A 25,708-nucleotide genomic window follows, 5' to 3' on the forward strand; every position below is an offset into this window, starting at 1 on the left:
CTGTCCACATCATTGCGGAAAAAAATGTACCACTAAAAGCAGTTGCACAGGATGCGACCAGCTGCCTTGGCCACCATGCCTTCGAAGAAGTTTGCGAGGGTATGTTTAGAGTTACAGTGAGCATTTAGGAATCCGCGATGGCAAGTGCCACTGTGACCTCCTCGGCTTCTACGACTGCGGTGGTTTCACCACTACCGCATTTATTATTCTTCCTTTCGCAGTCACGGCGCACACCGTTAGAGGGAGGAAAGTGAGAACCACTTCCATCCAGGCTAATTGCAGAAACCTCCTCTGAAGCCGAAACTCCATACCCTATCCATTGTGAGCATAACCGAAGGAGGAATTGGTGTTAGCGTCTGTAAAGAACAAGATCTAAACACAAGAAGTTTCTGAAAGGAGAAAAGGTCTCTCGCTCTTTCCATTTTGAATTTCTGACCCTCGCGGCCACTGCAACCGCCACACATCCTTTGCGTGTTTCACGAACTCTGTCACTTGCATTATCTCGGGCGCTGTCGCATGCTTTGCGGCACCGCTCACAGACACTTTCGCGTAGTGTTCCTTCACGTGTTAGTGATGTCGGTGCTGCGACAACTGTGGTGGTGTTTGGTTTTGAGCTCGTGACTTCCTAAACTGCGAAGAGTGCAGCAAGACCTACAACCGCAACCTACGCTCGCTTTGTCAGAAGCCACCGCTCATTTCGGCACCGTGGGTCATGAACAATGATACAGTCACTGCTGTTGACGAAGCTGTCATCGGATTTGGTCCGAAAAGAGTTAAAACCTTGTGGAAACTGATTAAGCAACTGTATGTAAACTGAATTTTGTTGGTGTCGCATAAATCAGCTTGGACAAGACAATAATGGTTTGCTTTCATGCGTCTAGATAAATACAAATTTTTAAAAAATTATCTGCGATTGTAAGGTACATAATGCGTGCACTCACTGTGCAGAGACAGATCATTTTGTATTCGTAAACATCTTGCAGGAATGATCGCACATATACTGCGTGAATGATGCACGAAATGATTTAGTGAAAATGTCAGCTACGCCATCCGAGATAAAGCGTCGACACACATTGTACTGTACAAAATGCTGTAACGTAGACACATAGTGTATTTTGAAAAATTATTCAAGACTAAAACGGGAAGGATATAAGGTATGTGTCAATAAAACCACGATAAATATGTTCTGTTATCCATACATTGGTCTAGCGCTGCAGTTACCATTGTCGATCAGCAGCACAACCAATTTTAACATGCCACAACAGCAAAGAACTGGTGTACCAAAAACTTAAGGTGCGGCGCGAAGCCGCGTGGCAGGCGGATACCCACCTCCCCTAGTGGGTCCCATTTTGGACCAGTCCACGCATGAAGCAGATGCCTTGCAAACACCCCCCGCGCCCACGTGTTTCGCTCGCTCATTGCCATGGGGGTAACTCATACCCCATTTGCTACGATCATAACTGAAGGAGAAATTGGCGCTACCATCTAATTTGTGGCCGCTGGGAGGTATAAGAAACTTCAGCCCCTGCCGTAAAGCTCTGGTGACAGTTTCGCTGATTATGCGTACTATCGTAAGCACGAGTAATAGAGCCTACATCCAAGGTCCGACCCGTGCCAATATGCATGGGGGTGCCCCCTGACAAAGAACCTCTGGTGTCGAGACCAGCGGAGTGGGCCTGTCAGAAGTGCTTTGTCGGGTGGCGCACTCACGCAGAGTTGCGTAGGGTCACTAGTTGCACAGGTAAAACTTTGAAAGGGGGGGTTTCTTACTTTTGCCCACTGTGGTACACCACATGTGGACTACAGTCGTACTTTTCCGCAACGTGTTAGCTGTCGCTATCAGTGTTTCGTCATGCCTGCCCGAAGCGTTTCTGGCTATAGGTTTGACAACCAAATCGTGCCAAAACCCATGTGTGTCAGTCGTCCTCCCAATTCCATTATGGGATTGATACAGAGTTTGTTCAAAATATCTCTTTCCGTAATAGTGCAGAAAGCCACTCTTTCTGCGCTGATTTGCGAGCCATAATCAACTCCCTCGGTGTTATACATTCCTAGCCCAAGAAGCCTTTCAGTGCTTGAGTATTTTGCAAGTCCGAGGGCAGCCTTGTATGCATGCATATGACACTACTCACAGGCTCAACAGCAAGATGAAGGTGGTAGTAGGGAAAAGAATATAGGAAATGGTTGCAATGTACTACACCAATGCAGCCAAATCCTGGTCTGGTGAGAGGGTCTGTTGTCAGTTCTGGTTACTGTGATCAGGCTGCACAATAGGCCTAATTAATCAATCTCATTAACACACGAACTATTCTTTTTTATCTGGTGGACCACTCTGGCACCACTGTAACATGAACTGCAGTCCTTTTGCATGTGGGGCAGATGCTCTACGCACCTCTACGTCACAGCCCATTGCTGCGTACTAGAAGTCGCCTGTACCATTCAAGTGTTAAATAAAACACGCTGCAGACTCAAGGAATAAAAGAACAGTCTTTATATACACTTTCTTCTTTCCATGTGTGCCCCGACCAAGGCTACAACACATTTCCCTCAAAAGAAGCCACAGTAAATGTGGTGCATCCACTCCTAGATTCACAACACAAAAAATAAGCATGAGACATTGAAAACCTTGTCATTTGTCTGAGACGAGGACGTCAGAAATGGCAATCATCACAGCTATTTCGCGAGCTCCTTCTCGAGGCAGCTACGATGGCAACATGCATTGCATAAGCTGTTCACAAGGTAGCACTGTGGACAGTCATTTTCTGAAATGAGAGCAGATTGCCTTCAGGTTTCTGGCCCTACACGGTGCACGCTAAGCATTTAAAAGCATAGCGTAGACCAGGGGTTCTCATTTGGGTTCTATGGAACCTTTGGGTTCCTTGGTACACTTCTTGGGTTCCCCTGGCACAAAAATCCGTTCATGCCTCAACCCCAACTTTTCCTTCACACAATTTATTTTAAGACTAATCATAGCGCAATTGCTTATGGCAAGCTGCTACACCATACAGCCAGTCATTACTCACTGAACTGGAGAACCTTTAGAGGGGCTGACAATCTGCATGCTCTTTTGCATGTACGTCGGGCAGGAAAGGATGGAAGCTAAGATATATGGGGTTCCTCATCACCTTCCCGAAGTGTTACTGATTTCCCAGGGGCAAAGATTACCGAGAACCCCTGGTGTAGACGACTTAACATGCGAAAATGATTAAAGACAATAAGAAATCAACGCCACAAGGACAATGACAGATGCAGAACAGGCTCTAGGTGGCTTCTCACTGTAATGACATCACAGTAGCATGGCAAACCATTTTTTTCCTCTCTAACAATCAACAACACCTAAAACGGACAACACAAAGTGGGAAATCTTGTTTACATGGATATAATAATTCGGGAACCGGTTATACTACGTCAGTGCAGTCGTGTTTGGCATTAACCATCACGGGATTCACCAGGAGTGCGCCTTTCTCTTTGGACTGCAATGTGCGCCAATTGTGTTAGCAACAGCTCATTGGCTTGACACTGACGAAATCATTTCCGAAAAGTGGCAGCAAAACATATCCACAGGAGCTCCACCGACTCATACTTGTGGCGAGGCATCTAGAACAAAAATATAAAAAGGTGTGTGTGCGTATCCCTCAGTGTCTTCACAAGTTCCATCTACACAGTCAAACCGGGATATTTTGAACTCGAAGGGGATCATGAAGCAGTTCAATACATTGATAATTCGATACATAAAATATGTAGATAAGCTCAGCTACAACCTAGAAGGAAGAAAACCGCACCCACGCTAGTGATTCACTTCTTGCAGTGACATGCAGCCCACCAGCATACTGGCAGCACATCACTCACTAGGCGTTGCTATGCCTAAGTGGCTTCGCATTGCTGCTGCACTGGAGCTAGCCACTGCTTATCATAAGATATCTAATCGTTCAACCATCACACTTTAAGTACAATAATTGATAAAAATTAAGGTACAGCTGCCTTCTGCGGTGCCTTCGGCAGCAAAGCATGCAGGTGAAGCTGCCGCTAAGCTTTAGTTAGGCTTGCTTCATAGCATGACAGTAAAGAGGCATGGAAAATGAATACAAGATACAGAAGGCCACCCTCAAGCACACCCCACTTTCAGCTCTTCATGCGGCTTCCCAGCGCTAAAGCTGATTGCAAGTGCCCAAGGCCACGCTATCGACCTTTCCGCATAAAAAGTGCTTGAGCGCGATTACAAGAAGCGCCACTTGCAGGGGCACGGTGTGCCATTCCATACATCAAATGGCCAAGAAAATTGAAGTTCACAATATTCCGGGACTTTTCAATAATTTTACAGATTATTTTCAAAGGTATAATCTGTGTGTTCAATATAGCTAATATTTCGAAATATCTGGGTTAGATACATCCCGGTGTAATGAAGTTGAGGGGGCTCGGCGATTGCTTCGTTAGAGCAGTAGCTTCGTTAGTCCGTGTTGACTAAGCTTCCAGGGGAAATCGTCATTCCCTTGTCATATTCATTATTTCGTCATAAAGAGTTTCGTTATCGAGGTTCGACTGTAGTACCACAACTTTCTCACTGCTTTTCACTCTCTACATAGCCAGTCACTCAAAAAACCCTGCAGCATGGACTAATGTGAATGACCCTGTGCAAGCCACTTTAATGTAAAAGATAGGGCTATTACAAGCAAGAAAACAATAAAAAGAAAAGACTGGTGTTATTATGAGTGGCCATTGTTCTATGTACACTGCAGTGAGGTCAGGAAAGTTTGTGCGTAATAGAGTAGAATACAAAATAAAGGATTACATGCCATCATAGTAAGGCAACTTTTGCACCGCTGCCGCTTGCACAATTTTATCATGCAAGTAAGCCAGAGAACAAAAACTAAATGCAAAAATTAAACTAAACAGACCCATCACACCCAATATCCACACACAATTCACGTGTTCAAATCCGAGTCGTAAGAAAAACTATTCCAATTTTCACTCACAAGCTTTTCAGCAATGAATGCACTTTTCACGGCAAACCAATTGCCAACATAGTCGTAAAGGGCTCAACTATCAGATTTTGCTGCAAAAACCTGACAATGTTGCCTGTAGCGGCCCCTTAAACTATACCTTGAGGCCTGCACTTTCGTCAATCCCGTTTACACTGTTTACCAAAAAATGCTTCCAATAACCATTACTAAAAAAAACTCAACAGCAAAAGTCCTAGTGTCAAAATAGCTTGGTTTTTGTTATGTGTGAAGGCTTTGAAATTTTACAGTCAACCCTCATCTACTAATGACACTGACATTCTCCACTTGGCTGAACATCATGAGACAAACACCTGTGCATCCATTTCTTCCAATATGGCAAACAGAAATGGTGCGACACCATTTGTTGGCGATGCCACCAACAGCTCTGCCACAGGCCAGAAGTGGCAAGCCTTCGCTCCTCAATGAGGAGGATGGCTGTTGGAGGACAATGGGTGGATGTTCCTTATCATTTAAAACAATTAATTAAGACGAACAAAGGAAAAACAAAAATGCAGCTTGCTCTGCAAGTGTACACAGTTCTTCCCAAACCACTGCTTTCTTCGTCTTCTCCGTTCATCAGGGAATCGTGATGATGGCCGCACGGGATTTTCCAACGCCAATCCACTTGACTGAAATGTGTAAGGTAGTGCACCACAGTTAATAAAATTGCCTTTTTTTTTAATATGTAGTGTTTGTGAAACATCTCAAGCACTGTTCAACACCAAGCTTTTGACATGCAGTACAAGTTTCCATTGTTACACTGCTCTACCAGTGAAGAGTAGCTCCACCACACAGGCACAAGAAATGACATTCAGTGTACAAAACCTTCAGCTTGTAGTATATGTCATCACATCCCCAATTCATGCCATAGACCAAGATACACTGCCATTTCAAACAACAATACCTATGACAATGTCAAGACATAGTCAATATTTGCTTCTATATAGTATTTTGGTAGAACAAACCCTCAACAAAACCTCAAAGGTACGTACATTACACACGGCAAAAAACCATTTAGCAAGTGCATTCATTATGTGAATGCACACGTTACGCAAGTAATATAGCATTTTAAAATTTTCACCTAAACATAAGCCTTTGTCTACAGGCTCAGTACACTGATGCCGTCAATGTGCAAAAATAAAAATGGCTTTCCAGAAGATGGCACAGTCAATTGATTAGTCAGCATGCCAGCTAAACTGTCTGAGGAAACTGCAAACGTATCATTGGTATGAACAAAGGTGGCCAGTTGAGTCATCGGACACAGTGATGAAGCAGAGTATAATACTAGTTATAACAAGCTCGGTTAGAGCTAACTGGGCCCTGTGTTGACATCAGCCACTGTAACTGAACTAGGTTGTAAATGACAGTGAACAGCACTACGCAGTAATTGGGTACAACTCAAGAATGAAGTGGGAAATGCCCCTCAAAGGAAGCTCTCCAGACAATCGCGCCAACCGATTGTCATGACATTGTGGCTTATCCCTTTGCAACTGGTAGCCCGATATTCTAAAGGGTTGGCAAAGTGCAATCAGTCAACACCACTGGCTGGGGAGACTCCTAGGAGGGGGAACTTGCAACTTTTTTCTTCAGTTGTGTCTGACTGCTGAAGACAACGTTTGGCGAGGAGTTTCGAGGCCCCCTGTCTGCAGACGCACGTAAAATAGCGGAACAATACCTGTAAATGTGCGACTGCACCAACTAACTGAACAATGCCACCATCCCACCACGCCTGTCTTGCGTACTTTGTCAAGTTTCTCCGTTAAAGGCCAACTACAACAAAATTTTTGCCCCTTAAAATAACTTTTTTCTAGTAGTACATCAAGAGAGTAGTAACAACAAAAGATTGCATTCGTAATAGAAGCACGCGCGTCAGGAATTGCTCTCAAAAACTGTTGTTTTTCAAACCGAAACTGGGAAAAGGGCAGCCACTACCAAGAGCCGAAAAGGATGCAAAAACGAGTCCACTCGAGGTGGCCACTTGGGCGCTGTAGTTGTGGCGTTCTGGTGGCTCGCTGCCCATAGAAGCCACAGTGGGACGGGCACGCATTATAATCGTGTACAGTGATCAATGCGATACACATGGATTTATAGCATTGTGAATGAATGTTCACCAATCAAGCCCACTTTTCATTTTGCTTCCATCTTTCGCTGCTAGTACAGCTTTTGTGAAAACTGTTTTTTGTTAGAGAATGGACACAGCCGACAGGAAGTTCCGATCAATCCTGACCAAACCAAAACATGACTCCATCAGAGTGCCATGTGAAGGAAAACAGGGTGACGTATACCACAAAAAGCTTGCCATTTGCTGTACTACAGAAATACACGCTGTTGCACGTTCATCCACAGCATGCACGTTCGTGATCCCAAAGGCTACACAGCAAAGCACTTCAGCATGATAATCTCACCTAAAATAAATTTGGAAACACTTTTCGAGAGTACGACACAAGGACAGGCCAGCTGAATTTCAGCCATCAGCCTTTGAATCCACACCATCCGTTCATTCTCAATCGGTCTGGCTTGGGAAGGCTCTAGGAGGTCGATACCTATGTTGTGTCCGGTAAATTGCCTAACTACATGATACACTGCCAGTTGCGTGCATCGTCTGCTACAGAGCTGTTTAAACGTCTATAACAGAACTGACTCTCTAAGAAGCTTAGCACATTACTATGGTTAGTTTTAAGGCAGCCAACATCCTAAGAGGCTTTCTAGCCAAATTCAAATTTCACTGCAAGTGGCCTTTAAAAATATAACTCCTACTCAACTGCCTGCTAGCGGTGGCATGTGCATGTCAAGGATAGTGCCCTTTTGCGGTTAAAACCAAATTTCAAAAATTAAATTGTAAATACTTTTTTTTTTTCAGTTTAAACCAAACAGTTCAACCCCTAGACACAGTGAACACTGAGAGTACACAAACATCTCCAAAACTAGACTTCATTGTTTTCCTTTACAAGTATGGCCGCCCCACAAGGCATAGAGCGATTTGATGCCGCATGTATTTATGAAACACTTTCACCTCATGCATTTTAAGGCCTCATTTTCTGTATCATAGGTATATTAGAGGAAGTACAAGGTGACCCCCAACGGGGTCAGTTATTGGCTCCCGATTCATACACATGCCTAGAACGCATCATCAAAGTTCAAACTCACAGGGAACTGCAAGCAGCTCCTGCACAGTCTCAACGTATCGGCGGGCTTCAACGGGCAGGTCCGCATACTTCCGGCACTCGGATGTTGACTTCTTCCAGCCTGGCAAGACGAGGTAGTCTACCTCAGCCTTGTACATCTCGTCTGCGCTTGCTGCAAGATAGTAGCACAGAGAACACTTCTGCAACAAGGGGTTGCCATAGGGCGAGTTAGACTACTCTATGGTGACATATTCACCTTCACTAATGCTGCTCAGATTGTAACTGAAGCAAACCGACGAGCTTTGTGAAGATCCTCGAAACTCGAAACGTGTGCTTGAATGAGTGCAAATGGTCATAAAAAAGGGTTGGGGTTCACTGCAGTTGACCCTAGTTATACGAGCGAAAGCTCTGTTAAGCATAGTGAGACACAGTTCGCTTAGTTTGAATGTTTTATTATTGCACATCAAAGGGTTGATCATTGTCTTGCTGTGGCTTGACCAAGCTTGACGTTTATGATACAACATAGCCCTAGATGGACCAGCATGCTCCTGATCCATAGTGACTATCAGAGCACAGCGGCAGGATTTAATACACCAGCCAGCATCATATGACACACTGACATCCTAACCACGTGATGCCGTCTAAAATCAAATGTCAAGGTCGAAGTCAAGTGCCCAATGGTCATAGCCATACTACAACCAGTTAAGTTCGGTTTGACCTTGAGAGGCATTGAAGGTCGTTGTCTTATCCACATCGAAATCGGAAGTTGTACTCCGAGGAGTAGAGCTTTCGTTCTAAAATCCTTCAACAGTTACTGCAGCAACATCACCCACCGTGCTACCCCCTATATGGCGTTGAAGCAAGGTTGGTGACGACATGCAAATAACCACTTATGGTGGACTGCGGCGTGCTTAACTCCCACCTGACAAAAGTCTGAGGATGAAGTAAATAAGGCTTCATCGTGCTGAGCAGCATGATTAAAGAGCAACTTCGGGGTTTTATTGACATGCTTGCGTGGTTAACAGCACGAAAACAACAAGGACGAAGGAAGAGAAGACAAGACGAGCAGACTTGCAACTGAAACTTTATTAGGGAGGAAGACGTTGAAACAACAAACATATTACACTGTAACATGGCTTTTTGGGCTTGTTGGTTCATAGTCTGAAAAAACACTGCAGCACTCATGGCGCTCTCAGTGTTCGTATTTGTTGTTTCGTCTTCGTCTTCTGCTGCGTTAGTGTTTTTCAAATGTTACACTGCACATGCCCAGGCGTCACAAAAAAACCAAGAAAATGAGATCACAGGGTTACAACTCTCAAGTGATATGGCGGTAAAGATACGTATATTTTTTCTCACGCAGTAGAATCGAAGGTTTACTGATGCACTGCTCTCCCAATTTTTCGATGTGGAACGGTTCCACAATTTTACAAATTGACATTCGAGAATTTCCGAATATTCGAAAATTCCTGAATACTTGCCACCGATCGTATACTGCGCAGACTTTCATAAATTCGACCGTGGCAAAACCACAGTATCTGGGCAAATTAGCCGATGATGGAGTTAAAAATTCCAGGAAAACAATACAGAGGTCCTATTCCCTTCCTTCTGCGTCGTTTATCACGCAGACCGATCGCATTCCGACGCCACTAGACTTGAGCCTCCGCGAGTTGGCTTTCCCACAGATCACACGTGCTGCAAACAAGATGGCCGACGGCCCGCTTCGAACCATCGCAAAGCGAAATCGCGCTTCTTTACATCCTTCCGTAATGCGTTACATATTTAATGGCCACATCCAAAAGAATGCGTCCTGTCGCCTGCATAACTCTCCGAGCGTGACCTCCGCCATCCCGTTTTGTAAACTACGCAATGTGGGAAAGCCTACTTGCGGAATTTCGGGGAAGCCTCCTGAAGGGGCACGCAGAGATGTCACAACAGGGCAAGCAATCCTGTAAAAATCCTGCCTTTTGCATGGTGCATTTTAACCCGCGCACCTCTTTAGTGGGCGTAACGGCAGGCATGACAATGATCGGAAGGCCCCTGTCGCTAAATCAAAAAATAGCCTGGCCACGTAGTTTCGGTTTCTGAGCTTCGCCGCCGCCACGGACGACTGCAACTGTCGGCCCGCGAATTCGCCGGTAGTCCAATTCCAGCTTCGCACGGCTTTCGGATGCCGACTGGCGCATCGCAGGTGATTTTTTTTTCCTTTTTAGAAACCGTCTCGCCGTTCCGACGCCAGTGTGTGTTCCCCAGCCCCTTGCTTGCATTTGTGTTGTTCTTCCAGCACTGCAAAACGGCTGGCTCGTCACAGACTTACAGGTGTTTGCACAATGGAGCCACCTCATAAGGCCTTACTGCATCTTCGCATTTTCGGCAGGCTTTCTTTTTTTTCGGGAAGGGAGGGGGGTGGGGGGGAAGAATTTCATAAATCAAGGCCTTCAGATGAACCGGGCATTTCTTCCGGTCGCTTGAATTCCGAGTGAATGAGGTTTTACTAGTCACATTATTTTTTGCTGCCAGTCTCGTCATATTATGGGTATTGTTTTGCATGACCTCATTACATTTCGGATACTGTTACACTGTCTAATCAAGTGGCATACATTTCTGTGCACATCCTGTTTATTTATACTGTACTGAGGCAGTCTAGTTTTGTTTATTTTAGTTGAAAAGACCATACACTATTTTGAGAAAAATAAGGGCAACAACATTGCTTGTTAATCACTTTCTGAAATTTCTTTTTTGTACAGAACAGATATTCGATTCGGTATTCGAAGCCATTTTTTCGTCATACTATTAGTATTCGATTCATATTCAAAAATTTCAATATTCACACACCCCAAGAGAATATCCACGTGAAAGCCATATCCATCGCTCGCCACATGGGCATTCCACTTGCGAATGCTAAAGCAAGTAGGGGATGGCTTCAATGCTTTATGAACTGGAACGCGCTCTCCGGACGAACTCTTCAAGTAGCTGCCAGAGCGGAAGCGACAAGGAATTTCCTTGAATAAAGTAAAGTATGCGTGGTCATTCAGCAGTGTTTATACATTATTATTCAAAACAGTCACAGCAATAGTGTGACGCTTCTGCGGATAGATATAGGCCTGACACGTCTAAGAGCCACACCCAGTCAAAATCGTGGAACAGAAGTGCGGCCCTTACACGAGTATATATGGTATTAGCAGTAACATAAGCAGAACCTTAAAACCAAATTGAGAGCCAACATTCTTTAGCCCATGTGCCAACTAGTGTACATGCAGAACAACGACTAGTTTCTTTTTGTGGGCAACCTGATCCATCATCTAAGTGCGCACTTGGGGTTTCTTGAGTTTGCTTAACAACAGAAAGCACGAGCATTTTAGGGAAACCAGAACTGCAGTGACGTGATGCTTGAATTACAAAACTGTTTTTCATTTCGTGTGGGCACGGCCTTGAAAGGGGAATGCTCAGGCATAACGTTGCTGTAGCCCTCTTGGCCTGACCAATTTGGAGTGGTCAGATTCGAAATTTAGCATTTGCTTCACTGATCTAGGATTTTAACGCCAACAGACATGAGCAGCCTGAAACAAGACACTAACATCACGAAAACGGAGCACGCCAGCCTCTAAAAATTCCATAGTCTAGTTCAATCACGTCCCTCTTTCCTTGAAAGTCTTTAGCACATTTACAGCTGCACTAGAAACATCAAAATCTTTAAGAACAACTACATAGTCATCCAGAAACCTAAACACATGCACAGCCCAACCTTCTAGATCACAGTGGAGAGCGTATTTGTGTGCGAAGTTTATGGATGACTATCTAGTTATTGTTAAAGATTTTAATGTTTCTCGTGCAGCTGTAATTGCGCTGAAGACTTTTAAAGAAAGAGAGATGGGATTGAAGTTGACTGTGGAATTTCCGGTAGTTTGAAAAAAACTACCGAGTAGAAGTACTTTAATAGAGCAAAAACCAGGAAACCGAAACCAAAACTTGGTTTTCAACAAACGATGACGTTGCGGCAGACCAATCTACGACACATCACGAATACTCTCACAAATCCCATCGTGTGCGCGTCGATCGGCTAAAATGGTGACTGAGTGGCAGCTTTGGTCATTTTTGTCCTGCGTCAAAATGCGACCACCACAGCCAGGATTGAACCAGCGTCTTTAAGGCAAGCAACTGAGCTTTATAACCCCTGAGCCACGGCGGCAGCGAAAAAAAAAAAAATTTTTTTTCTTACCTGGTGGGTATTTGTACACCTTGCCACCTATCCGATAGGCCGTACCAATCTTGATCTCCTCAAATGTGTCCAGGATGTCAAGCTTAGTCAGAGCTAGCCTGGAGTTCAAAAAAAAAGAAAAGAAAATAAACACATCTCGGCATCTTTTTAAAATCTTCAGTCTATGAAGACTCCATGGTTAACCTAATGACTTCAAATGATCATTTTCATCCTGATGCACTTTGAGAATTGAATGACTGACCTGAAAACATTGCAACTGAATGCAAATTTCCTATAATAGGGATGGTTAAGTACTTCCCCCAAATGCATATTAACTAGCATTAGTATAGTTTTACTACAATGGGCATGTCAATGCTATTTTCCTACTTCATCAGTTCTAGTTTTGCTGCTGCTCTGTTGTACACTTTGCCAATTGCACCACCCCTGCCAGAAGATAAACACACCGCAATGTTACAGGCGTGCAGCATGTTGGTGTGCTGTCAAGGTTTGCTGTCTTCTTAGGAATGAATCCTGGGAATCTGCTAGAAAAAGCTAACAGTTAAAAAAAGGAAAGTCAATTCTTAACGATAAAAGTGCGCGGCCAGTTCGATATGTGAGTGGGTTCATTACATGGGCAAATATGGCAATCAGATGCAGATACATCGTTAATAGCTTTACAAACACTAAATAAATGAAATCTGGCAAGCAGAGACCGATGGACAGACACAACCTGATAGATGCAAAGCACAGGAAATGGAGGATTACATACGCAGTGTATCCGTTGATCATGTTGGAGTAACGAAGCAGCACAACATCAAGCCAGCCGCAACGCCGCTTGCGCTTGGTCGTGACGCCAATCTCGCCACCAATGGTCTGTAGGCGCTCACCGATTTCCTGCACAGTGCAAGGGAAAAGCTCAGTGCATGCTGCCTACCAACACATGAGGCATTCAAATTATCCAAACCCCAACAACCCCTTTCCTTCCCAAACTGCCATCACAGGAATTCAGCAGCCGCAGCCCAACTAAGCTGACTCCACGACAAAGGCCTCTCACATATCTCTCCAATTAAGCCGGAGCTGTGCCAGCTACAACCACCTGATTCTCTGCTACCCCCTGCTGTGCTTGCCTTCTCTTGGAATCCACTCCAATACACGTAACGTCCATCACCTATCTTGACCTTGCATTACGTGGCCAGCCCACGACCAATTTATTCTTGATTTCAACTAGGGTATCGTTAACTCACGTCTGTTCCCAGTCCCGTCTCATGATGTTACACCTACCATTTTTTTTCCATAACCTAATGTCCTCACTTAAATTTAAAAGCCTGTTTGTTAGCCCCGAAATTCTCCCCCCCACTGAGCGCGAGCCAATATAGCTGCAGTAAAACCTTGATAATTCAAACTTGGTTAATTCGAATTCCCAAATAATTCTAAGAATTCATGCAGTCCCGTGATTTCTAATGTAGATTTTGTCTGATAACTCAAAGCGGCGGCCTGCCAAGCCTGGTTAATTCAAAGATTTGGGGTGCTACACAGGAATGCTCAATCCCGATTTTGCTGTGAACCCAGTGAAGTGCAGGCCTATCGGAGTTGAGAGGCGATGACGAAGAGCGATGCCGGCACTTCAAGTCAAGACCCTAGCTGAGGCGCTGGCATCGAAGCATCTGCCGTGCCTCTAGCAGCATCGGCAATGTTAATTTGAATATTTTTCACAGTCCCAATGACATTGGCTTAACAGGGGTTTTACTGTATAACATACTGTGCTGTAGGAGGATACTACTAGGCATTCATACCAGTTACCATTGCTACAAATCACAGTGACCACAAACAAGCAAGGACCAATGCTCCCAATTCATTGCTGGTAGCCACAGGCATGCCATTTTGGCACCACCAAAATCGGAGGTCCAGAACGAGAGAGCAGTGCCATTCACTTACGTTCTTCTGTTCAGTGGGGAAAGGGCCGTCGCCGACACGTGTCGTGTACGCCTTGACCACTCCATAAACGTTGCCGATGGCGCACGGGGGAATGCCCAGGCCCGTGCAGACGCCACCTACCGTGCAGTTTGAAGATGTGACGAATGGGTACGTCCCTGGAAATGAGGTGACAAAAAAGGAGGCAACAGCTGACACAAGGACAGACATGGCAAACAGGAAAGGAATACGAAGTAGTGGTAGCAAAAAAATGAACAGCAGAGAATGCAATTTACCGTTTCCTGGATTGATTGATTGATTGATTGATTGATGAGCATTCATATGCAAAAGTGATGACACTGAGGACTTATGACGATTGATTCCTATCTTAACAAATACTAAATTTACTCAACTGTAACAAGAATTTTTTCTTAAGCTCATAATATACAAACAAAAGTCACCCCTTACGTTTTAAGTTTTAAGCTTTATGGGGGTTTAACGTCCAAAAGAGACTCGGGCTATGAGGGACGCTGTAGTGAAGGGCTCTGAAAATTTCGACCACCAGGAGTTCTTTAACGTGCACTGACATCGCACAGTACACGGGTCTCTAGAATTTCTCCTCCATCGAAATTTGACTGTGGGGGCCGGGATCGAACCCGCATCTCTCGGGTCAGCAGCCGAGCCATAAGTGCCGAGTCACCGCGGCAGCTTTTAGGTTTTAAGTTAATATCATCGAGCACAGAAATAATTTTTTCCCAGCTGTGCTTGCGCTTCGGCAAAAGGAACTCTGCGTTAAGATTGTGGTCATGCTACATTCAGATAAATACAGCCCACCTCTCCCTCGTGGTTCGCGATGCTTAATGTCCATGGGAAGCAAAAAAATGCCATACTAGAGGACTCAAAGATTAATTTTGACCACCTCCAGTTCATTAATGTGCACTCATATCGTACAGCAGCACATGGACGTCTTAACCATTTCAGCTCCACTGGAATACAGCAAAGCATGTTACATACAACCGACCCCAGATATATTGAACTCAAATAGAATCTTGGCGATGTTCAAAATACTGAAAATACACTACACAAAACGCAGCAAGAACTGTGGCACCACTTATAGTCGGATACAACCTAAGTCTGCACTGAAGCTCCGCCCACATTCAGGACCGGCACACAGAATTCCTCCACGAGAAAAAAGTAATCCGTTGTTAAAACTTCTCGTCACCTAAAAAAGAAGCTAATCACAAGAAAAGAAGTTATGAGCTCTAGAATTTTGATACTGGGTTTGTTTAATAAAGTCAAACACTAAAAAGCTGATTCTGTTTACTTTTGTGACTGGCTAGCAGAGTATAAATACGGTACGCCACAGACCGTGGCCCAGTGTTAACAACTGCTGTTTTTTTTTAAGTTGTATCCTACTACAGTACATATAAGGAATGCGATATTAGGATCGGTGAATTTTTTGACAGACCACAATGCTGAGTTTCTTCCGCGATGAGGCTTCTGCCTGCGGCCATGCAAATGGACAGAGGAGATAGGATAGGGTGAGAGACAACGTGGGGCAGGTGACAGGTGACACGCCATGTGACCTGTCATCATAAAAGTCTTGACCAATCAGCAAATTTTATAACAGACCACAGTGCTGGCTCGACATATCCGTAAATTTTATAGTAGCACAGAATGCCAGGGTTTTTCCTGTAATAAGGCTGGTTTGTGGCAATGCAAGTAGAGAGAAGGAAGGGGGTGGGGGCAGTGTTGCCGCATTGGCCAGTTGGTTTTTCCCAGTTGTCGGCTCAAAATTTCCCACTTTTTCGAAAATATTTTTTTTTTTTCAAAATACAGTGATTTTAGAGTGAATACAGCCAAGGTAATAAATATAAGACTGAGTAAAATAAAAAATACAAAGCCCATAAATATGAACAACAGGACTGGATTGTTCTTGATCACATCATCGTCAATCATGACTTCGTTTTTATTATTATTAGTTTCTGCATTTGGAGGTTTGAATTAAAAGGCATATGCTTCCGCCTGCTGGAAAAATCTCTCGCGGGACGTTCTCATCACGTGTAGGAGAGGTCGTACTGTATGTATATGTCTGGACCAAGCACTGGGGGCGCCAAGGCCTCTCCTCAATGCGCCGAAGTCATGCGGCGCAGCATCGTGGCTTGTAAGGGGCATCAGGCGCCCATCGGCACCCGCTCATTTCCAGGCGTCGTCCGCCGCAGGAGCCCCGGGAACCGTGGCTAGATGCCCGATCATAACAAGGCACATACCAGAACTGTTTACTGTTCACCACAGGGGCAGTAAACGTGGGCATATGTAGCAGTACAATTAGGCGACCGAACGCAGCCATATCTATAAGGAACCAAGGTGAAGACGACGAGGAACTATCGGAATAGAATATAAGGGCACATATATACACAAAACGCACAATACAGAAAATAAGGTTTTAATAAAAGGGCGGGAGGCCATGCTCCGGGACGTGCGTGGCTCGTTGTTACTTTTAGATGTGAAGGGAGAGGTGTATAATCGCAGCGCTGTGCTCGACCTCGAGGTAGGCCACTCCCTATATATGGGAGGCGGACCAGCTCGGCTACTTCCATTTCCTTTCTAGCCTCTCCTGTATAGACCGTAGAAATTTTTGGGATTTCCTTTACAACAACATGCATACATAGGGGATTGTGTGACTAAAGAGCTGGGAGTGGTCGGAAGCAATTAATGGAAGGGTCACTGCCACAATAGCTGGAAGAAATCCAAGGACGCAGCTCTCGAAGCCTGAATGAACCTGAATGGGCCAGGGCTCTGTATCCAAGGCTAGGCAGCAAATTAAAGGGAAACATCAAGCCAAATTTCTTCTCGCGACGCTAGTCAGGCCGCCATGATAACAGCATTTTCCCTTCATCTCTGCACATTTTCCCGAGAAACTGCATTTAGAACACCGCAGTCTTTAGCGAAACCAAGATTTCCCACGTTTTCAATGGGTTATGAACAAAAATTCCCTTTTTCCCTCAGTGGCTTGATTTTCCCACGATTCGGCAACATTGGGTGGGGGGACGTAGCAGGCGGCACACCACGTGACCTCATGTCATAACTGTCTGGACCAATCAGCGAATTTTATGAGACCACAACGCCGAGTTTTTTTCATGACGAGGCTTCTAATGTAATTTCATTAAAAGGTCACCTTATCTGTAACCTAGAAGCAAAAATATGGTGCCCCCACACAATCACTATGCTTCCTGCACCGACGTGTCGCCCGTCAATGTAAAGGCAGTACTGCTAACTGCAGTGCTACCACTGCCTAACTGCGATTTGGAGCAATTTCTTGAACATTAAAGAAAAAAAAGATTTCGGAGCAGTTTGGAGCAGCTAGGCACAAACTTTAGTGCACACAAATTTTAGCTTGGCTTGGCTTAGCTGGCTCATACGTGACTCGCAGCAAAGCAAAACTATGTGGCCGGACTGTTTCTCAGCCTTGAGGTGGGTGGTCTCTGATCATCCCCGCACTTGTTGCTGCGAAAGCAACCAAGCACCTCGAAACTCTAGGCCAGAGGAGAGAAATCTCGATGATCACCTGAGGAGTTGGTGTATACCTCAGCACGGCACCACTGCTCCGGGAGCTTGTCTGAATTAGCCGGTCCAAGCTTGGCCGAATTAACGAGTCCGACGCCGCAGACACACATGGGCATTCGCCGGGAGCACACTGGCAGTCCGAATCATTCGGTTTCTAAATTAAAGAGGTCTAATTGATGATGTTTAGTACCTACACATAGTTAGTTTTGCACCCATAACATCGGACTCAACAGTTGAACGTTATAGCATCTCAACCACCGCAGCAGAGCCTAAGTTATGTGCAAAAGCAACACTATAAAGCATGCCAGATAGTAGAGGGCTGCATATCCAGCTCCCACCATGCTGCCTCAGTAGCACTGGCGATTGGCTGCTGGGCTGAAGACCACAGGATCAAATCATTGTCACAGTAGTTGCAATTTAATGGAGGCGAAATGCAAAAAGATGCCTGTGTGCTGTGCAATCTCGGAGCATGTTAAGAAGTTCAGGTGGTCGAAATTGACCTGAAGCCCCTCAATGTAGCATCCCTCATGCCCCACGTGCAGCTTCGGAACGTTAAACCCCAACCACCACATCGTACTGAATTAAGCCGCCGCGGTGGCTCAGTGGTTAGGTACCAGACTGCTGGCCCGAAACACGCGGGTTCAATCCTGGCCGCGGTGGCTGCATTTCGATGGAGGCAAAATCCTAAAGGCCCGTGTACTGTGCAATGTCAGCACATGTTAAAGAACCCCAGGTGGTCGAAATCATCCGCAGCCCTCCACTACAAAGTCCCTCATTGGCTGAGTCACTTTAGGAGGTTTAATCTCAAAACCCAAAAAACCAGACAGCCTACCAAATTAATTTCAACCACTGGGAGCTTGAAAACATGCAATAAAACCTTGGAAGCAATCATTTTTGTTCGTTTTAGTGGCCTGATGTCATAGCGACAGTAATAACCAGAACAAATATCCATGAAAACAATATGCACCACAGCTACCGGTAGTAAAGGTCGCAACAGGATTAGAAGTACCAGCTTTTTTAATACTCTTGATGCTAATGAGACCAAAGCATGAGGTCAAGCAAACTGGCAGCTGAATTAAAGGGACACTGAGGGCCACTCCATTCAATCATTGCTCCTATTAAAATTTGACTCTCAGCGGCCATGCCGATGTTTGCACCACCTCCAAAGTCACACTTATTACTGAAAAAAATTTGGTTTAAATACGGAAATTTTCTTTTTGCTGCAGCTCACTTCAAAACTCGTTACATCAAGACCAAAAAGGGCTCCTCAATCACTACTTTGAATGGATGACAGTGTTAGCCTAGCCTCAGAGATGAGCACAGAGAGACTGCACAGATGTGATCGCAGTTTGCTTGTTAAATGGCCAGTGAATGAGACGCCTGCTGTGTTTCATTTTGAGACTTTTTCTGGCTTATAAAATCTCCGTTTCGCATCTAGGACGCAGTGATCTGTCGATACAGGCCAAGCTCAAATTCTCAGTGTCCCCTCAACAGCAGCACAGATTCCACAGCAGCACAGAAGTGATAAATGTAAGAGAAGAAGGTACTTCCTCCCATTGTCATGCTCCAACATACCCTCTAATTCACATTTGTCGATGCTCACCAAAGTCGATGTCCAGCAGGCACGCGTTGGCGCCCTCCACGAGGACGTTCTTGCCCTGGTGCAGGGCTTCATGTAGGTAGGACACGGTGTCGATGACAAACGGCCGCAGCTTGGTTGCCAGCTCCTGGGACAGCCGAAACAAGAAGACATCGTTGGTCACGTGCCAGAAGAGTCGACCACCAAAACACTGTTAACAGAGTTGATGAGCTAGCCTTTGTTTGTCACTTTTTCAGTTTGCAGGGTTACAAGCAATTCGGCAGAAATACTGAATTCAGTAGCCCTCACACTTTGCCAGTGGCACAACGCACAATCAAACACAAGTGCTTGCCATACCGACAGCCTTTATTCCTTTCCCCTTCCATCCCATTGGTCCTTCCCCATGACATCCAGCACCTGGTGCCCTTCTGTGTTTAAGGTAGTACTGCCTGCAACTATGGTCTGATGTAGCAGATGCTTTTGCCCCCACCCATTCCTAGCATTCTAACGAGATTTGGGGGGCTTATCAACGCAGCAGCCATGCAAGCTGTAATACACCAAACACAATGTAGGTTAGTTATGGTCATTAATGTATGAAACACACTGAGTTTAAAATATATTGGCTAGAACATGATCAGCTGTCTAAATTGTTATTGAATTTATCGAAGCCATCAGCGTCCTAGAGAAAATTAGAAGTTCGTTTAACAGCATGAGTGGCTTATTGCCAAGTAAAAATTTTAGGCGAAACGGGAAGCATTCTCAATGGGCACACTGGAATTGCATGACCTTGTAACACGGTGAGTCATATTTTTTTCACTGTAGCAGTAGTTGCAGAAAAGCTACTTCGTGTAAAGTCATTCGACTTGCAGTTATTGCTCATGAACTGCTTCACGACTTGTACACTTGTCACGTGGGCACTGCAAAGGCCTTAGAGAATCGGGTCCTTCTGTTCAAAGGTGCACAGTGTGCATCTACACGGCGCAAAAGTCACACCTCTGCCACAACTGGCCTCGAAAGCGAATGCAGGGATTCAAGATATTTTAAACCCAAAGGAACGGTCTTCGAGAAGCTGCGATCGCAGCGCCACCTAGCATAGAAAACTAAAATCAGAGAAGAGAAAATCTAAGCAGGTAAAGATCTGTGAAACACCTTACAGATATAAAAATTCCTGAACTAGTTTTTGGACGTATCTTTTGTAGTATGCAACAATCTCAAGACAGTAAAAATGTAGCAGCAAGACTGAGTTCCTGTGGTGGCCAGGGTGATAAATAAAACCTGCTGCTGCTGACGAGAGAAGCTATCGGTAGTTCTTTTATGCAGAAAGTTTGATGAAATAAATTTCTAAGAGCAACGAATGAATAAAATAAACCCCTTCAATTTTGAAGCTCTCACTTTAGCCTCTTTATACAATGCTAGGGGTGATCAAAGTACGAAGTTCAACGACTGTTCCATCTCTGAGCTGAACTGCGTAGCAGTGCCGCTGCGCTCCTTTCAGACTTTGCTCTTTGTGAAAAGAGGCCCTTTGCTGTAAAGGCCTTTGAGGACTGCCATGTGAGAGGGGTTTTTGGAGGGCCTTTTCTTTAGAAAGTAAATGCCTGCCCCAGCCATTTTAGAACTGTGATAACCAGGCAGCAAAAGCACTGCACAAAAGTTATGAACATCAAAACATTCCGCACAAGGGGTCAATACATTGCAGAATGGTAAAAAGATATAGATGGATAAAGAAAGATGATTATTGTGCAAGTAAAGTTAATAAATTATGAACATTTGCTCGATGTGTTGCACGATAAGACTTTGCAACACATATACTCAGGAATCTACAAAGCATTAGAGAAAGATTTAAAACTATTCTATCATTTGCCAATGCAGCAGTAAGCCCGTCGACATTTCCAGCTGTTCAGTGATTAGGGTTAGTACTTAAGGCCTCCTGCATCCCCGAAAACTGATATTTAACCCTTGGTTTGATACGTATGTTGAAGGCCACCCACACAATAATGAAAGGAAATGATATACTTCTGCAAGCAGAAATGAAAACTACTCACATTTTCAGAGTCTGAATGGTACGTTATATCCAACACATTACAACGTGAAACAAAATCAAGTCCTTATATTATGCTGGTGCTACAAAATTGCCAGAAGGTGTGAATACATACATACCCTGTACTTGGCAAGCTCCGCATCTAGGTCGACCTCCAGGCCTGGAAATAGCCGATGGTAAGTGGACACTAGACTTCGGAATCTGAAAGGGGGAGGGTAGGCAGACAAACATTCCACTCTGAAAAGTTGGGCCCATGGAGCGCAGAAGTCACTAAGGATACTCCTAATTCCTAATCTTAACAACCAGTCAAAGTTGTGAACAGGCAATGACAACAATCTAGAAGCACACAGCCTGGACAAAATGACTGTAGGCAGCTTTGCACGGTAAAGACAAGGCTTGTGTGCAAATGCTCGTTTTCTGTTACTGTATGCTTTATAGTTAAGTAATTACTCACTGACGTTCTTTGAATATGTTGACCACTTTATTTGCATGCAGCGTGTAACACAATATACTTGGAATCTATGAAGACAAGACCACTTTTCGTGAGCATAAGCTGCAGCGTACTTCTAAGTATACTGTTAAACCTGCCCGTCAGATTGCACAAAAAGTTCAAATTACATGGGTATCAAAATTACAAGAAATGGAAACAAAACGGAAAAGCAAATGCGAAAAGCTGTTCAATCTCATGCAGCACATTAAGGCCGCTGCCATTAGACACAATAAAACTGCGGCTGACGTTTAGCAATTAAATCCTCCTAAAACAGGACTTCATTGGAATTCGCGGTAGCCGCAATTTCAGTCGCCCGGTTTCAACACCTGCAGAACATGGTCACGCAAGTTTCTCAATGCAACTCAGTGACGGGCAGAGCTCCTCACCCTTGCCAGCTCTTTTATACTCCCGACATTCCTGGCGCACGCACTAGGGTGGCAGCCAAGTTTTTATATGTCAGATTAGAAAAATGGCCCAACTGCACACTCCACATTGTGCAACCATGATGCTAGTGCAGTCTACCGACATGACCTTGACAAGGTCAATGCATGGCAGCCAGTATAAAAATTCTTCCCTTACTAGTGGTCATGGCTGCGTGAAGAACCGGATCAACCATCTCCCGTGATAATAAACAAAGCACCATAAATATCAAGCTTCCCAGCAGAAGCACAAACTTGCAGAACGGGTCTCGCCTACTAAAAGTTCCATCTCCAAAATGACAGACCCGCAGATGCGGGCCAAAGTGGCAATAAACGAACTAATTCCCTGCAATGCTCCTCTGCAATGCTGTGAGTGCACAGCAAAGCCACACGACTCTCTGCCCTCATTAACGTCCATAAAAACAAACTGCGCACCGTGGCCGCTATTGCTCTGTCGACACCGACAGAGAAGCTCCGACAACGTCCCTCGGCAAGCTTGCCACTGCAATTGCGACGAGATAACCAGCGCACACATGAGATAAGCAAGTGTGTGCCTTCTGTTGCGAAACACTAGCAGGGCGCGCGACAGACACGCGTCAAGCCTTATCGCCAAGCCTGCGCGTGCAGCCAGACAGACAATACACAATGCATCCGCACACTCGTCCTCATATAGTTAAAAGGAGCCAATTCCCTGCTTATCGGGTCTGAAGAGTATAATGTCTTCTGTCAGGTCCAGTCCCAGCCTAAGGGCCACAAAGGCATCAACCAATGGAATGCTACCTTGCAAAAGCATGGGACAATAGTACAGTGGAATCTCTTCAGGTTTTCCCAAGAGCGGTAAAAAAACGCGTAGCAGCTGGGAAATGTGGGAGCCGAACACAGTGCGTGAAAAAATTTTACATCGTTCTCTGCAGCTGTTTTTGTTTCCTGCGTGCTCAACACGCTTCTCTGAAATCTGCAAGGATTTGTAGCTCTCGTGATCGTGATCCATACGCAGAACACCATAAACGGCCTTCGACTCCTCTCAACCCGCCTGAGCAGGTGTTAGTGGAAGGCAGGAGAAAAAAGGTGCGCGAAACGCGCGAAGTTGGCGTACGAGCGTCCATGTGCGCTGCTGTCATGGCGGCCACTTTAAGCACACACGATTCCCCTAATGGAACCTACAAACTCTCCTTTCAATTAAAAGCTGCAGATGATGAGAAGAGGATGACACAAACAGAAGCCTTAGCGCCAATGCGCACAACCACACCCTGTACAGTGTTGCACGCGCAGTCTATTGATGCATAGTTTTGTTTTCACGCCTTCGGTTGTTCGTGCTCACGTCGCTGCAGCGATAGAAAGTGCACCAACAACCTCAACAAAATTCAAGCCGCCCGTAAGCTTACATGTTGCAGGCATGGCTGCAGCACACGAGAAACTGCCGAAAATGGGTGCAAGAAAGCGCGGACGAAGTGCAGCACCGCTATGGCCTGTGTGTCGTCGTCGGTGAAGCACTACAGCATGAGGAGAAAATGTATACGCCCTGCGAGAACGCTGCCACAGTTGCTATGTAACAGTCAAGCTTTTACTGCATGGGTTTTTATGGGAGCCAGAGCAGAAGAGGCTCATGAAAATGTAGCACCCATGAACAGAAAAGTGGGGTTCTAATTGAGTTTTGATTCAAAATCTAGCAGAGGTTTCGTGGATGACGTCGAATGAAAAGATGAGACAAAAATAACAAGCTCAAAGACGGATAGACTTGCCTCTGCTCAAAAACCGCAAAGTCGCCAACCAGATCCGCCATCCTTAGGCCTGTCCTCGAAGCCTGCATTGACCACACACACGGTGCATTAGACAAATAGCAAAAAAGAACCAGAAAAATAAGTAAATAACTGCATACAGCCTCTTATATAAGCAAATGCTGTTAGCAGACCCTGGTCAGGTGAAATTTTCATATAAAACAAGGTCAAGCCAAGTACTTTTGTAGTGCATACTAACTAGGTACATTGCACAATGCTCAAATATCCTCAGGAAATGTAAAGTAACTGAAATATATTTCAAACAAGCTAAGTATTCTGAAAACTACTGGCTGAACAAGCATACACTGCCCTAAGATTAAAAAGCAGTCCAAACTGTCAGGTTTAATGAGGAAGGTTTGACGTCACAGACAGAAAAAAAGTCAACAGTGTGTTTTGTTGTGCATCACTTAAACTGAAATATATCAGACAAATCTGCATCGTCCACTGGAAAGCCCAGAAGACACCCCAAAGCAACACTTCCTTTTGCCTCTAGTCAAAAATTGCATGGCAGCTCAGGTTCATATTACCAAAAAGCTAGATCTTTAAATAAATCTCCAATTGACTGATAAATAATGCAATCCACTATACTAAAGAGTAGCCACGAAGCACCCAGTCCGAAAAAAAAAAAAAAAATGTTAGGTTGGCTTGTCAATTAGTCAATCTAATTCCAGCAAACACAACCAAATAACAAATTTACTCGTGTAGTTTGAGCATTTTCTTTAAATTAAGGCTTCAAACTGGGAGTGCACAAATTTCGCACACCTCACTGGCCAAAAAACAAAAAAAGAGGCTACAAACTTATGACAAATACACCCTCCCACCCCGCCTTGCGTTACGTAGTTCCCAGTGGGATGGTATGATGGCACGTGAGCAGCTCAAAGCAATAAATGTGCAGCGATACAATCACAAAGCCAGCAGTGGGAAGCAAAGGAGACAACAGGCAATAAAATAAAACGGCCCCCTCGCGTGCGGCCCGGCTGACTAGCGGCAAAGCGAACAACAAACGGTTTGGCAGTTTCCGCCGGACGCGCGCAATTGTTCACCTGGGAAAATGACTGCTAGCGCGAGCGAGCAAGGTAAACGGCGACAATTCAAGCCCTCGCCACTCGCACCTTTCGCAACTGCACCAAGCGACGCGACCGCGTCGATCTTCCTAAGCCTACCTTGCGCACACCCGCGTACATGCTGGTGGCCTGGCACCGCAGAAAGCGCAAAATACGCGAGCTAAATTTTTTATTTTTATTTTCAAAAATAAAGGTAAAAAGTTGAGGGTGCGCAAATTATGCACGAGCACGAATTACGCGAGTAAATACGGTACACTAAATTTTGCTCTTTCTTTCTCGCCATGCCATTTTTGTCACCAACAAATGACAAAAATGGAAGCTGGGCAACATGTCATTCAATAACGTTAAAACTGCTTCACAAATCCTAAGCCCTCTTAATCAGTGAGCATTAGGCTATGAAATGTGCTACAAATGTATGAACAAGGCAACAATACACAGTTCCAATAATGAGCGAATAATCAGCGCACTTGTTTCCACCAATGTATTTGTTGCACAAGACCTAATGTTGGCAAAGATTTATACATATTTTAACAAAAAATAGC

At 44.8% G+C, this 25,708-nt stretch overlaps 1 protein-coding gene across 1 annotated transcript in view; it reads right to left on the reverse strand.

Annotated features, from left to right (window-relative positions):
• Window positions 1-2,473: 2,473 nt before the first annotated feature.
• Adss (adenylosuccinate synthetase) overlaps window positions 2,474-25,708 on the reverse strand; it is a 41,932-nt gene continuing 18,697 nt past the window's right edge. Inside the window, exons 6-13 of the mRNA XM_077637709.1 lie at window positions 24,067-24,128; window positions 21,535-21,616; window positions 19,402-19,525; window positions 14,256-14,410; window positions 13,090-13,214; window positions 12,342-12,439; window positions 8,148-8,297; window positions 2,474-5,629 (exon numbers count right to left, since the gene is read on the reverse strand). Coding sequence (XP_077493835.1) covers window positions 5,577-5,629; window positions 8,148-8,297; window positions 12,342-12,439; window positions 13,090-13,214; window positions 14,256-14,410; window positions 19,402-19,525; window positions 21,535-21,616; window positions 24,067-24,128 — 849 coding nt within the window. The 3' untranslated portion in view covers window positions 2,474-5,576. The remainder of the gene's footprint in view (window positions 5,630-8,147; window positions 8,298-12,341; window positions 12,440-13,089; window positions 13,215-14,255; window positions 14,411-19,401; window positions 19,526-21,534; window positions 21,617-24,066; window positions 24,129-25,708) is intronic.

Source organism: Amblyomma americanum, chromosome 9 (genome assembly GCF_052857255.1).
Source record: "Amblyomma americanum isolate KBUSLIRL-KWMA chromosome 9, ASM5285725v1, whole genome shotgun sequence".
Taxonomy (NCBI): domain Eukaryota; kingdom Metazoa; phylum Arthropoda; class Arachnida; order Ixodida; family Ixodidae; genus Amblyomma; species Amblyomma americanum.